General features: G+C 44.1%; 1 protein-coding gene across 2 annotated transcripts; it reads right to left on the reverse strand.

The window, feature by feature from the left end:
* Window positions 1-511: 511 nt before the first annotated feature.
* On the reverse strand, window positions 512-3468 carry LOC122052008 (putative pentatricopeptide repeat-containing protein At1g53330). 2 transcript variants are annotated; one of them, XM_042613384.1, is made up of 3 exons: window positions 1684-3468; window positions 975-1204; window positions 512-858 (listed from the first exon to the last, which is right to left on the reverse strand). In XM_042613384.1, the coding sequence occupies exon 1, from the start codon at window positions 3355-3357 to the stop codon at window positions 1969-1971; it is 1389 nt and encodes a 462-aa protein (XP_042469318.1). In that variant the 5' UTR covers window positions 3358-3468; the 3' UTR covers window positions 512-858; window positions 975-1204; window positions 1684-1968. The 2 variants fall into 2 exon arrangements, with proteins under 2 accessions (XP_042469318.1, XP_042469327.1); XM_042613393.1 differs by lacking the exon at window positions 975-1204 and having other exon boundaries at window positions 513-858.
* Between the last annotated feature and the right edge of the window lie 10232 nt (window positions 3469-13700).

Consider the following 13700-nt stretch of genomic DNA (forward strand, 5'->3'; position numbering starts at 1 on the left):
AATTTACAAACTATCGTTGACTATGTGCTCTATTTGATTTTCGTCATTGTTTTTCACGGAAGCATAGGTATTGACAGAATTAGATTGTTAGATCTATTTTAAAAAGTAATATATCATCCTAGTAACAGAAAAAACTGCCACAAGAGTTCGATAAGAAGATTTATTCTATCAATTAATTCTTCCAATTCTAATTCAAGCAACAAGAAATTCATTCATCATTTGAAGCTCAAGATTGTCGTTTATAGCAATAAAAAAGAAGTGTGCCCAATCATGTTTAAAAAGATATTGTGCATAATAATAGGGTAAGTTTTCACTCGACAAAGAATTGTTCCTAAAACTCTCGTCTCACGTGCCTTTTTCTGTAATCCAATACAGCACCAAAACTATGTAGAATAAACAGCAGAACACCTATGGTAGATCCAAGAGAATGCTCCATGACCAAGAGAATACCCAACCAAAAGATGTGAGCATAAAGATTATTCTTGGAAGGTCAACAGATTTTATTTCAAATTTGAGTAGGCATATATCATTAGTCCATACATGTGGTTGCAGTACCACTTGCATGCATAGTTTAACAAGGATTTATAACTTCCATGAATTTCTGAATCTTAGGTTCTAAATATTTAAAAAGACACTTTTGAAATCCCTCATAACCATATCCTCAATTGTTCAAACAATATATCAATTGTTCATGGAATACCCACTAGTGCAATTCCAAAAGCGCAATCTAAAGGAAGAAAGCTAAGGTAGCATCTAAAGAATAATAGAGCCTTGGAAGGATATCCTGTAGCATATCCATAAATTATCTTCACTTCCAGGTGCAATAAATGTGTCGTTGATCATCGCCTATACTCAAGCCTGGTCAGACAAACACGAGGAGGATAAATGTGGAGTGATAGAATCACAGTGCAGTTCTCCTCTGGCAGAGAAATTGAGTAACACAAATTTGGTGTATGCTATAATGCAATGCTTACCAAAGGAGAATTGCCCTGCGATTCCTTCCCCAATGATAATTGCTTCTCAATAACTTAAAATGTCAAACTATGAAGAGGTATATTTGTTAGAAAACCAGTAAGTATTGTAGTGCAACTTTTTATTATTCTGAGATGGAAGAATACAAGAATCGTTCTATGTTTCTGCATTGCTCTCAAGCATGGTTGAGTAGTTGTTTCTTATGTCTGACTACTTCACCTATGATAATTCTCTGTAGTAAAATAAAGTCCACATTAGTGCATCAATCAAATTACAACTAGTTTTAACATGGAATTTGTTCGCATATATAATTTCATAATGAAAGAAACAAGATATGTGCATACAAAGACATTCATACTTCGAAGATAGTTAATATGTTTTGGCCATAGATGAGAAAAAAGCTAATAAGTAGGATTTCTAAATGTTGATTTCCTAATTTCTCCCGTCGTCTAACTAATTAATCAGATAGTTAATCTTCTGTTGACTACATGATGTAATATTTATATCTGATTTCAGTTGCCTACTCAAGGTCAGTCTACTGTACGTTTAAAAAGAATCACCATTCATTCTTCCTTATAAATGAACAAAGAGCTATTTACACGGATATTTAGCATGGACACTTTATGCAACATTGGTGAAAATTTCAAGTTAAACATATAATGGACAAGGGGAAATTTGCACTTATTGTACGATGAGAAGGTTTCTGCTCACCTTGTGTACAGCTTACAAGAGAACTCTGGTTGAGAGTGCTCGAACTGTACAAAGAGATATGTTAGCACTATTATAGAGACTCTTGAATGCTGACAGTCATGCCTTCGTGGTCGAGATCCTAAATTTCTTACATGCTGACAAAATTTTACTAGACTCTAATTTTCTCTGGTCCATGCAAAGCTTCAAACCTGGGTAAGAGTATACAAAATTTTCCAACATTCATCTTCTATGATGGCCTGATCCAGCACCCACTTTGGTCACAGTTGCCAGGATATATGAGGCCATTCAATTTACTGCCAAACTATGCAAAAGCTCCTTAACTATCAAATTCTCTGACTCGACCAATGTAGTAGTAATTATCTTCTGCCACTCATCAGAGCCCATAGCATTTGCCTTCACCAAATTAGTCAAAGTTGACCCAACCAAACTCCAATTCTCCTCTCCATCCAGCAATTTCTCCAAAAATTTCCACAAACTCACTGGAAAAGGTTTATACCCTTTGAACAACATCTCATCCATAACCATCCTTGCCCTTCGGATTTGTCCAGCATCACATAGACCCTTGAATAAAGTCCGGTAAGATACAACATCAGCAGGGCATCCCCTTCTTGGCATATCATCAAAAAGCTCACTTGCATCCATCCACTTACCCGCCTCACAAAGTCCGGAAATGATTATGTTGTAACTCACGACATCTGGCTTGCATCCTTGTTTCGCCATCTCATTCAGAGTCTCATAGGCGGCGTCAAAGTCCTTCTCATCTTTGCAGAACCCACTGAGAATTGCATTGTAAGTCACAACATCCGGCTTTAACCCAAGTCGCTTCATTTCCTCCAGAATATCAACCACCTCTCCTTTCCTGCTCGCTTCAAAGAGAAAACGAATCAGGGTAGAATAGGCAGTGGAGTCCAACTTCAAATTTGTGTCTAAAAGCATCTCTTCTTTTAGCTGAAGTGCGAGGTCCAAGTTGCCATCTTTACAGAGACCTTTGAGCAGAGACTTGTATACACAAACATTGGGCTTCACATTGTATTGCTTCACCATCGTCTCTTTTAGCCTAAAAGCGTCATCCAGCATTGAATTGGCACAAAAACCGGATACCAGAGTGGCAAATGTGAAATCAGTTGGATCGATCCCTCTCGTCCGCATATCGTCAAACAACTCCCATGCTCCTGGAAGAGAGCCTGAAGCTATACGGGCGCGGATCAGTACGTTGTATGTGCACGCGTCGGGGGTCAGACAGTAGTCATCGAGGCCACGGAGCAAAGAATTGGCACCCTCTAGGTCGCCGCAAGAGATGGTGGCGTGGAGGAGGGTGTTGAAGGACCGGATGGTCCGGAGGCAGCGGAAGGAAGGGATGCGCTCGAAGGTGCGGCGTGCTTCGGCCGGCATGCGGGCTCGGCCGTAGAAGGAGATGATACGGCAGAAGAGGGCTTCCTTGGCGACAAAGCGGGTCTCTAAACTCATCTGGCTGAGGACTTCCTCCATCTCCATGAACATGCGGCCCTTGCCAAGCTTGCAGATGACAAGGTCGTAAGATCGCGCGCTGCGGCGGAAGGTCTTGGAGTGAGATGGGACAGGGTTGCGGAAGAGCTGGAGGGCGAGATGAGGATTCGCCTCGAGGCGAATAAGGGAGGTGAGGCGGAAAGGCGTCACCTTGGAGGCCTTCTCCATCGAATGGGGCTGCTGACAGGGGAGGGTACCCGAACCGAACCAAAGCAGCAGCAGCAGCAGCAGCAGCAGCAGAAAGGATCAACCCACAACTTTAGGTTTTGATTTAATATTATGCCTTAATAATATTCGAGGGTTTCAATTATATACATGAGGAGTTTCCTCGAATATTCTCGCCCATGCATTAACATTGCTTATGCATTGATTCACCACACCAACATTTGCATATCTACATCATTGATTGATTCACCACACCAATTTCCAAGCTGTGTTAGAAATTATAGAGAGACCTTTGAGCAGAGGATGGGTGTTCAAGTGGCCCTTGAGAGCTTCGAGACCTACCAGATTAAGAATGGGCCGTTAAAAGGCTTTAACTTTGAGGATAGATCGGACTAGCCAGACTCGTGTGATGTGATCTCCAATTGCCGCGAAAGGATGGTGGGTCCATGGGGAATGGTGGGGGATGCTTCGTGGGTCCCGAGGCACATGCCACTATGCCACGGAAACAGCAGCCGTAATGGGAGCATTGGATTCTGGACGTGTTTCCATTGGACAGCCAACGTGGGAGGGAGAGAAAAATAAAAGAGCCAGACGGGAAAGGAAACGTCCTACTCGAATTAAATACGTTGCCGTAGTAGATTGGATGGACAAGATAATGAATTTTAATTAAAATTATTATATAATTTTGATATTTTTGGAATAATATTTTTTTAATCAAAATTATTATGATATATGGATTTTTTTTGGAAGAAAAATAACATATTCGATAAATTACTTAATCACGTAGCTAAAGTGAATATCTAAATCATGTACATAAATTATAAAATTATAAAATTACATATATAATTTCATTTTTACCCCTCTTATTCTTCCTAATCTATTGGTAGATTGTAACAATTAATTATAAATGATTACGTTGTAATATTTTATCAATATAGTAATCAATTGGTAAAATTTAACTCGATCATAAATAAATTTAAAAAATCATTACTCTTAATATAATATGTCAAATTAATATTTGAATATATAGATATAATCAAATAAATCAGACAAACATATATAATATGTCAAATTAATATTTGAATATATAGATATAATCAAATAAATCAGACAAACACATAAGACTTTAGTTCTCTAAGACCATCAATCAATTTCGACTAAAATCAATATATGGACGTAGAGAGTTCAAAATGGCATAGAACCAAGTCCTATGTGTTAATTTAGTTCTCGTAATTATATCTATGTCATTAAATATTAATTTTACACACTATATTGAGAGTACTTTTTAACACGAATCGATTCGATCGTATTCAAAAAATTATTTATCTCAATATGATGTATCTCAATGATATTTTAGAACATGAATATAATCAGGAGAACTGGACAAACATATAACATCTGGTTTTATGTCATTTCGAACTTTCTAAAATTAGTTGATAAACTTAGAGAGTTAGGAATGATGTGAAATCATGTCTCTTGTGCTTATCTAATTCTTCTGATTATATTTATACAGTCAAATATAAAATTTGGTATATTGAGCACAGTGATTTTTTTCAACTCGTTTTCAATCGAGTTAAATTTTATCAATTGATTGTTACACTATAATAATCAATTGACAAAATATTACATGACCACGTAATTATTCTCAATCGATAAATAAATTTATCAATCGATTGAGAATAGTGAGAGAAAGGCAAAATTAAAATTGGACATGTGACTTGTTAATTTTAAATTTTGAGTACGTGATTTGATTTGAGTATTCCAGAATTTCAGTAATTTGTTGAATGTTTGATTTTTTTTTCCTAAAAATATCCATATATCATATTAATTTTAATAAAAAATATTATTCTAAAAACATTAATTATATAACATCCAATAATTTTAACTAAAATTATTTTATATTATAATAATTTTAATCAAAATTAATCTAACTAAAATATTTTTGGGATGTTCTTATTTAAAAGGGTTAGAATATAGCATATTTCATAGTGCTGTTGAATATTGTATCCATTTTCACAAATTATTATAAATGTAACAGTGTTTTATTAATACTGTTGTAATTGATCAGGACCTATTGAAGGTCATGGAATTCTCATAAGGCAGATCTAATTTTTAGATTTTTTAAAAGTATATTTATTTTTCATTTTATCCCTCCTACTAATTATTATGATGGTGCTCATTCAACAAACAATATATATTATAAGGAACAATGATGTTAGTTTTTAAAATGCAATACTACAATGATGTTATTCTTTAAAATGTAATATAATAATGTTACTGATTTTTAAAATATAACATTGATCATGTCTGAAAGTTGGAGATGGTGCACTGGGTAATTAGCTATGACATTAACTGGTCGAAGACCTCTAGATTGAATCGAAGACTCTTGGTTGGTACGCTAAGCTCCCTCCATACACTCAAATGAGTCAATAGAATGTCAACACTAAAAATCGGGAAAGGGGTCCCTATCGAAGGTCCTCCGATACTCAAGTTAGTGAATCGGCTGGGTGGAAAGTAGAACAGTAGGAATGAATAATAGGATGCACGGAGTACAATGTATTAAATGTGCATACCTCGCCATCAGAGAAGACCCCTTGTTTATATATCATCTCTATAACCTCCGTAATCATGAGATGATAGAGAATGTCCGATGTCAAAAGTTGTCGAGTAACAGAGTATATGTTCCCTGGAAGGAGTGTAACCCCAGTCTGAGGAATCTTTCATTACACGTGTGCATCCTTTTTGTTATTAACGTTATTAATGAAACGATTAAAAGAATATGTTGTCATAATATATCGACTGAGGGAAGCACAAAGAAATATTCTTTAACAGACTGCTAGGATTCTCTGACATATTGTTAGGATTCTCTGATCAATTTGCTCCCTAGATATATCTCGGGCAGGGGTTGCCTTGACTGGGTACCCATTGTGGTGAAGGATGAATGGAACCTTAATTCTGGTGCTTTGAGTGAAATTCTGCCGTCTTTAAGACTGCTCGAATATATGTTGTAACTCTGGAGATTTGAGTGAAATCATGCCTTGTCTTTAGAGCTGCTCAAATATATGTTGTGACTCTGGAGATCTAAATGAAATCCCACCCCTGTCTTTAGAACTGCTTGAATATATGTTGTGACTCTGGAGATCTGAGTGAACTTATAGAGACGAGTCGCTTAGGTCAGGACGGTTCTATGACCATCCAGTCATGTACTTGGGTTGCGTGCTTCTGGAGTCCCTACAACCGTCTAACAGAGAATGAGGAATTGAACTCTAAGAGGCCTGATCGACTTCTTGGTCGGGTGCCCCTATGATTAGAGGTTTGTTCCTAATTACTGAGATAATATCTCAACCTATTTAAATTCAGTCTAGTTTTTGAAAGTTATCCAGCCTGGTTTGAGGGGCTAAGGGTACTAAGGCTTGTAATTGATCATCCCTTTAACCCGACCAACCATACATAGGAGGGCAGGAAAATGAACAAGAAGGCACGCATATTTGCATAATCGTATATGCGGTCGTACTCCAAATGAAAGGTTGGATGGCTAAGTCTCGATTAAGTATTCTCTCGGTCGTCCTTTAGGGCGGCATGACATGAATAATTAGCGGTCAGATACACGAAGTGTTATAATGCCTCTGTCCTTTACGCACGACCAACCTTTAGATTGACTGCCCCTGAATTAAGGTACCTAAGTATTAGGCTAGAGGATAGACCCTGATCCTGTCCGAGAGTTGAGTCGACGGACGCTGGGGACGTAGCGCTCTCTGCTGACTCCGCGCAGACTCTGAGCTGATGTGGACTTCAGTGAACCTGCAGCAAAATCGAGCCGGGAGGGGGATCCCGGCGACGACCCTCCGACGCTCAAGTCAGGTGAGAAGAAATCGAAGCAGAGTAACGAGGCCAAGAGCTACAGTAGATGAGAATGCATACCTCCGTCGAAGTCTTGAGGTCCTATATAGGATCCCTAGGAGCGCGTGCACGCTTCTCGAGGTATGCACACTTCCCAAGACATATCTCAAAATGGATGTGTCAAAAAAGTACGTCTGGCGTCCTATCGTAACCGTCCGATTATATCTCTGACATGACAGTGGAAACTTCCACCGTAGGATTCTCTGTCTGGTCCGACCACCGACCATGCTGTTCGTCGGCGACACATGTCTCGAGAAGGATATCACCAGCTGTCCCCTTCGTCCTCTTCTGCTCCTTTTGTCTGTTACTAGCCTGACCGGGAGAGATGCATGGACGCACTCCCGTCCGGGAGGGGACATGTATTGGTCCGAGCGGGAAGGCCGCTTGGCCACATACTCGGACGGGAATGTCTTCGTTGATTCGCAACTCATCCGAGCGTACAGGTTGCCCCCCGCCTCAACTTTCCTAGGCGGACTTGTGAGCGTCGGAAACCCGGCCTGCGGCCGAGCTGTTTCTGCGCCGCACCGGGCGCGGTCGTCGCCAATCAGCCAGGTGGCCTTCCGATCGGCCACACCTTTAGGTTGACTTGGCTTTGCCCTCCATGCCATTCGCCTCTATCCCGTACGGGACTCAACTCTTACTACCGGATCACGTGCCTTCCCCTCAAGTCTAGTCGAAGGAGGCTGAAAGTCTGATTGACTGGACTGCTAGTTTGGTGGTGTACCGGCCGCTCGGCCACTGAAGTGAGTGCTTCTCCGTTCGGGCACTGTGAGGGCGCCAGGCAGCCGCCCGGCGGCCTACCTGCTAGGCCTTCGAAAGTTTTGCTTGCCACTGATTGCCTTGCCGATTCGAGGGCAATTAATGCTGACGTCTTCCTGATCTCCTTGGAATTTGTGCAAATCCTTGCCATTAAGGTCGAGCACGCTCCCACGCCCACGTAATGGCGTTCATTAAATGTTGCCCCCTAACTTGTCACCACGTGGCGCCACCGCCATCATCGTACGGTGAGGGCGTCAGCTCCGATGGGACAGGCGGCGGTTTGAATTCAACGGTCAGATGCCAACTTCGATCCCGATGACCTGGATCGGACGGCTAAGGCTGACCGAGCCCATGTTTATAAAGCACCGGCGTCGACTCCTATTCCATCGTCACTGCCTTCGCGTGCTTCTTCGACTTCCTTGGCCTCAGCGCTCCGGTGATTTTCTACCTCCCTCTAGATCCTTTCGTAAGCCCTCTAATCCTCTCTTGTTTTCGCGTTTGCTTCCCTTTGCTTTCCTCGGCGTCGCCTCCATCGTTGTTCTTTCTGTCTTTCCGTGAATCTTTTCCACGAACCTTTTGTGCTTTCATTCTCCGATTATGGCCAGTTCGTCTGCCCCCCACTCCCGGCCTGTGGTATCAAGTCATGGAGAGTCGATTTGACTCGGGAGATGCCTTTAAACTGATCAATGCATATGACATCCCTTTTGACCACAAACTCACCCTGGCCGAGTCGTCCGACCGACCTCATGACCCGCCGACCGGCACTGTTACCTTCTTTCGTGACCAATTTGTAGGTGGCCTTAGGTTTCCAATCCACCCATTCATCATAGAAGTGTGCAACTACTTTCGCATTCCGCTCGGCCAGCTCGTGCCCAACTCCTTTAGGCTGCTGTGCAGCGTAGTTGTGCTCTTCCGAGTGCACAACATCCCCCTTAAGCCTCAGATTTTTCATTATTTTTACTATCCCAAACAGTTCGAGCTGGGTACCTTCTTGTTTCAAGCTCAGATCGACTTAGTTTTCTTTGATAAAATGCCTACCTCCAACAAGCATTGGAAGGATCATTTCTTTTTTTTTTTGAGTTTTCCCGAGCCGCCACCCTTCCGAACCCAATGGCAAACTTCGCTGCCGACTCCCCCCGACCTGAAAAGGTATAGGACCGAGCCCGCTTTTCTACATGCGGTCAACTTGCTGGCTGGGCTAAAACTGGACATCCATAAGCTGCTGCCTGAAGGGATGTTGTATCTATTTGACTTAAGCCCGATCCGAAGGCGGCTTCCGAACGACCCTGGTAAGAAATAACTTTTTCTCCTTTTCTTTGAGTCTAACTGATTTCTTTTCTCTTTCGTACAGCTGAGACCATGATGAAATCGGTGGTGTTCGACATGCTGAAACGCAAGGCCACCGAGATAGAGGCGGCTGCAGCGCAAGAGGCGGAGAGACTTGGCATAACCCCAATCGGCTCTCATGAAGACGAGAGCGAAGAGGTGTAGATGGCGGGCGATGCGTCTGTCGCTCGGACGGTCACTACTGATGCGGCAGGAGAGACAGGTTCATCGACTACACAACCGGCCACTCAGCTTGAGGGAGCCGAGTCCTCTGATGACGAACTCCCTTTGGTTGGATGTCAACGCCGCCGAACGGGCACACCAACCCGCTCGGCCACCTCAGCTGTCCATGTGTACGAGCAGATGGATGATCCTCCTCCACTGGCTCCAATGACTGTGGAAGCGTTGTCTTCTGACCGGACCCTATCTCAAGGATATTAGCCTTCTGACCCCGTCGTTGCTCAACTTCTCAGCTCGCTCCTTCCGGCTTGGCAGGTAATCAAGCGATCTCTCATTTGCTCTGAGCCGGTCGGACAATCTTCTGCCCCTTCCGTGTCCGCTCAGTCTACTCCGGGCCAGCGCTGGACTATCAAGGCCTTACTCCATCTACCGACAGAGGAATACATGCAAGCGACCGAACAGCCGACGAGCCCCGAACACTTAATAACCGTCCGGGGACCCCTCGCGAAAGTCTGGGAGGACGCCCGAGCGTGCGTGGGTGTGATGCCCCCTGGGCTGCTCGGCAACAACTATCTGCAACAAACCATCGGGGTAACTTTTATCACAAGACTTCATTTCTTCTCCTCCGTTCGGTATTGACTATTTTTCTTTTAACCGGGTTGTAGCATTGGATGGAAAGTATAGCGGTATGTCACCGCTTAGCTTTCCTTGAAGAGGAGTTCAAAAAGCTCAAGGTCTCTGGTGGGACTCCCCTTCAAGGCCCTTCTTATGCCGAGCTAAAGGTTGATCTAGAAAAGACCAACAAACTGCTAGAGGCCGAGCGGCACACATCTTCAGACTTGCAAACTATGGTCGACCGACTCGAGAACTAGGTCAAAACATACGACAAGAAGATCACTTTAGCCACCAACAGGAAGAATCAGGCCATCACCGACCTGGAGACGAAGAATGCCGAGGCCCAGGCGCTTGAGCTGAAAGTCAACGAGTTGACCGACCTACTCACTGTCGAGAAGAATGGTCGTTCGGCAGAGGTGGCCGCTCTTCAGAGTGATCTGAAGACCTTTCAAGACGCACTGGAGGCCTCCCGAGTCGCCTTCAAAGAATATCAGGAGGTCGAACCTGGCCGAGTCATTGTCATGTAGCAAAACTACATCCGCTCAGAGAAATTCATAGAGAAAACCTGCGCTCGGCTCGTCCAGGCGTTCGAGTTGGCCGTCACTGCCACGACTGACTATCTGAAGACCAAGGGTCGGCTTCCTGAGGATTTCACTATTCCTGTCCGTGATCATGCTGATCTTCTCACCACGATTCCGGATGAGATTTTTAATTATCTAGAGTGAAGTTGTGGATGTGTACTAGCCGTTCAGTCTATTTTATTTTGTGTACTCGCCGTTCGGCTTACTTTGCTTAGTGAACCTTTTTTGGCCTTTCCTTGTCTGCTTGTCCAATTGCCGTGTGTATTCGAGCGAGCTGTCTGATTCGTGCGAGTCTTCGCCTCTTGATCTTCGAGCTATCACTCGACAGTCGAGTTCAAGACCATCACTCTTCCGTAAGTCCCATTAGGTCTAAGCGGTGCCAAGGCTAAACCTTATGGTTGCCGCTCGGTGGTCTACGAGTCGGGGGGTTTACAGTCGCCGGTTCGACTCTAGTGTTTAACGTCGCCGCTCGACAGTCTTCGGGCCGAGGGGTTTATAGTCGCCGATTCGACTCTAGCGTTTAACGTCGCCGCTCGACGGTGTTCAGGCCGGGGGGTTTTTAGTCACCGATCCGACTCTAGAGTTTAATGTCGTCGCTCGATGATTTTCAAGCCGGGGGATTTATAGTCGCCGATCCGACTCTAGAGTTTAACGTCGCCGCTCGACGGTCTTCGGGCCGGGGGGTTTATAGTCGCCGGTTCGACTATAGCGTTTAACGTCGCCGCTCGACGGTTTGATGATGCGTAGCCGTTCGGCGCAAATTTGGTTCACCCTTGAGTTTAATGATTTCATTCCTGCAGTCACAGATGTTAGGATCCTTCGTACTCGGCTAGAGAGGGGGGTGTGAATAGCCGCCCCAAATCGATCGCGTTTCTTCCTACAATTCGTTAGCGCAGCGGAAAAATAAACAAGGAAACGAAAATAAGAAGATCAAACCTCAACGCGTCGATGTAACGAGGTTCGGAGATGATACTCCTACTCCTCGGCGTGTCCGTAAGGTGGACGAAGCCTCTCAATCCGTCGGTGGATGAGTCCCCGGAGAACCGGCTAATACAAACTCCTTATGGGTGGAGAAACCTCGCCACAACACACTCTTGCAACAGCAAGTAAGGAGAGTACAGAAATACAAAGAAAGACAGCAAGAAATACAACAGTAAGAAAACTCTTGCTTGCCTTCTCTTCGATGGAAGCAGCGGCTTCAAGCTACTACAGGTGACCCATCGTGGAATGAAGCTCACGCGAAGCTTGAGGAGCTCAACAAAGCTCAAGCACGACAGCACACCGGAGGAAGAAGAAGAAGAAGGAGTAGGCTCGCGGCGACCTCCTTTATAACCCTGCGAAAGCGAAGAAAACACGGAAGAAATCTGGCGTTGTGTGCGGCTGGTACTGAATCGATGCGTGGACCGATCGGGCTCCATGGATCGGTCCACGACCGATCCATTCCTAACCGCTTACATTGGTCACGATCGGTCCATGGACCGATCAGAAGCTCCGCACCTTCGCCGATCCCAGCGTCCCTGATCGGTCCGTGGGACCGATCAGGCTCCATTCTGATCGCTCCCCTGTCCGATCGGTCTGCGGATCGATCAGGAACTAATCTGATCGGTCACCGGACCGATCAGACAAAATTTAGCACGCCCGATCGGTCACCGGACCGATCGAGGAAAGTATCTGATCGGTCTGGTCGGGACCGATCCGAGCTTGGTTTGGCCCAAACCAAGTCCCAAGACTTCCAAACCAATATCCGGTCAACCTTGACCTATTGGTACTTCATCCCTAACATCTGGTCACTCCCTTGACCTGCTAGAACTCCCTGCCAAGTGTCCGGTCAATCCCTTTGACCTACTTGGACTTTCCAACACCAGAAGTCCGATCATCCCTGATCCATCTGGATTTTCCCTTGCCTGGCTTCACTCACCAGGACTTTCACAACTGCCTAACATCCCAGTTAGGACTTTCCACTGCCTGGCTTCACTCACCAGGACTTTCCACACTGCCTAACATCCCAGTTAGGACTTTCCACTGCCTGGCTTCACTCACCAGGACTTTTCCGTGCCAAGTCTCCATACTTGGACTTTTCCAGTGCCAAGTCTCCATACTTGGACTTTTCCCGTGCCAAGTCTCCATACTTGGACTTTTCGCGTGCCAAGCTCCCTGCTTGGACTTTTCCAGTGCCAAGTCTCCATACTTGGACTCTTCCAGTGCCAAGCTCCCTGCTTGGACTTTTTCAGTGCCAAGTCTCCATACTTGGACTTTTCCAGTGCCAAGCTCCCTGCTTGGACTTTTTCAGTGCCAAGTCTCCATACTTGGACTTTTCCCGAATCAGGTCAATCAGGTCAACCTTGACCTACGGTTGCACCTACAATCCCCCAAACATCTATTCTTGTCTCACATCAAGAATAGAACTCTCTCACGAGTGTCAAACATCAACATGCAACTCAACTAGGTCAACCTTGACCTAAAGTTGCATCAACAATCTTCCCAAGTCAAACATCAAAATACAACTCGAGTCAAGTCAACTCGAGTTGGGTCAACCAGGTCAACCTTGACCTAAGGTTGCACCAACAATCTCCCCCTTTTTGATGTTTGACAAAACCATAATCAAGTTAGGTTAAACCGATAACCTTAACTCAGGTTTTCCAATGTTCTTCCTTGAACATTCTTTCCAAACTCCAATATTCTCCCTTGAACGTTTCTCCCCCAAACTTAGGTTAACCCGATAACCTAACTTGGGTTCCCCAATAATTCTCCCCCTTTTTGACACACATCAAAAAGAATTCCAATGTTCTTTCTTGAACATTCCTTGACATTCTTCCCCTAGCTTAGGTTAACCCGATAACCTAACCTGGGTTCTCCAATAATTCTCCAATGACTACTCTCCCCTTTTTGACACACATCAAAAAGAAAAAGTCAACAATCAACTTAGTGATAATCCCATATCACTAATCCTTAAAAAGTCTTTTGGAGTAAAAACTCCCCCTAAAA

This window comes from Zingiber officinale, chromosome 1B, assembly GCF_018446385.1.
Source record: "Zingiber officinale cultivar Zhangliang chromosome 1B, Zo_v1.1, whole genome shotgun sequence".
In the NCBI taxonomy this organism is placed as follows: Eukaryota; Viridiplantae; Streptophyta; class Magnoliopsida; order Zingiberales; family Zingiberaceae; genus Zingiber; species Zingiber officinale.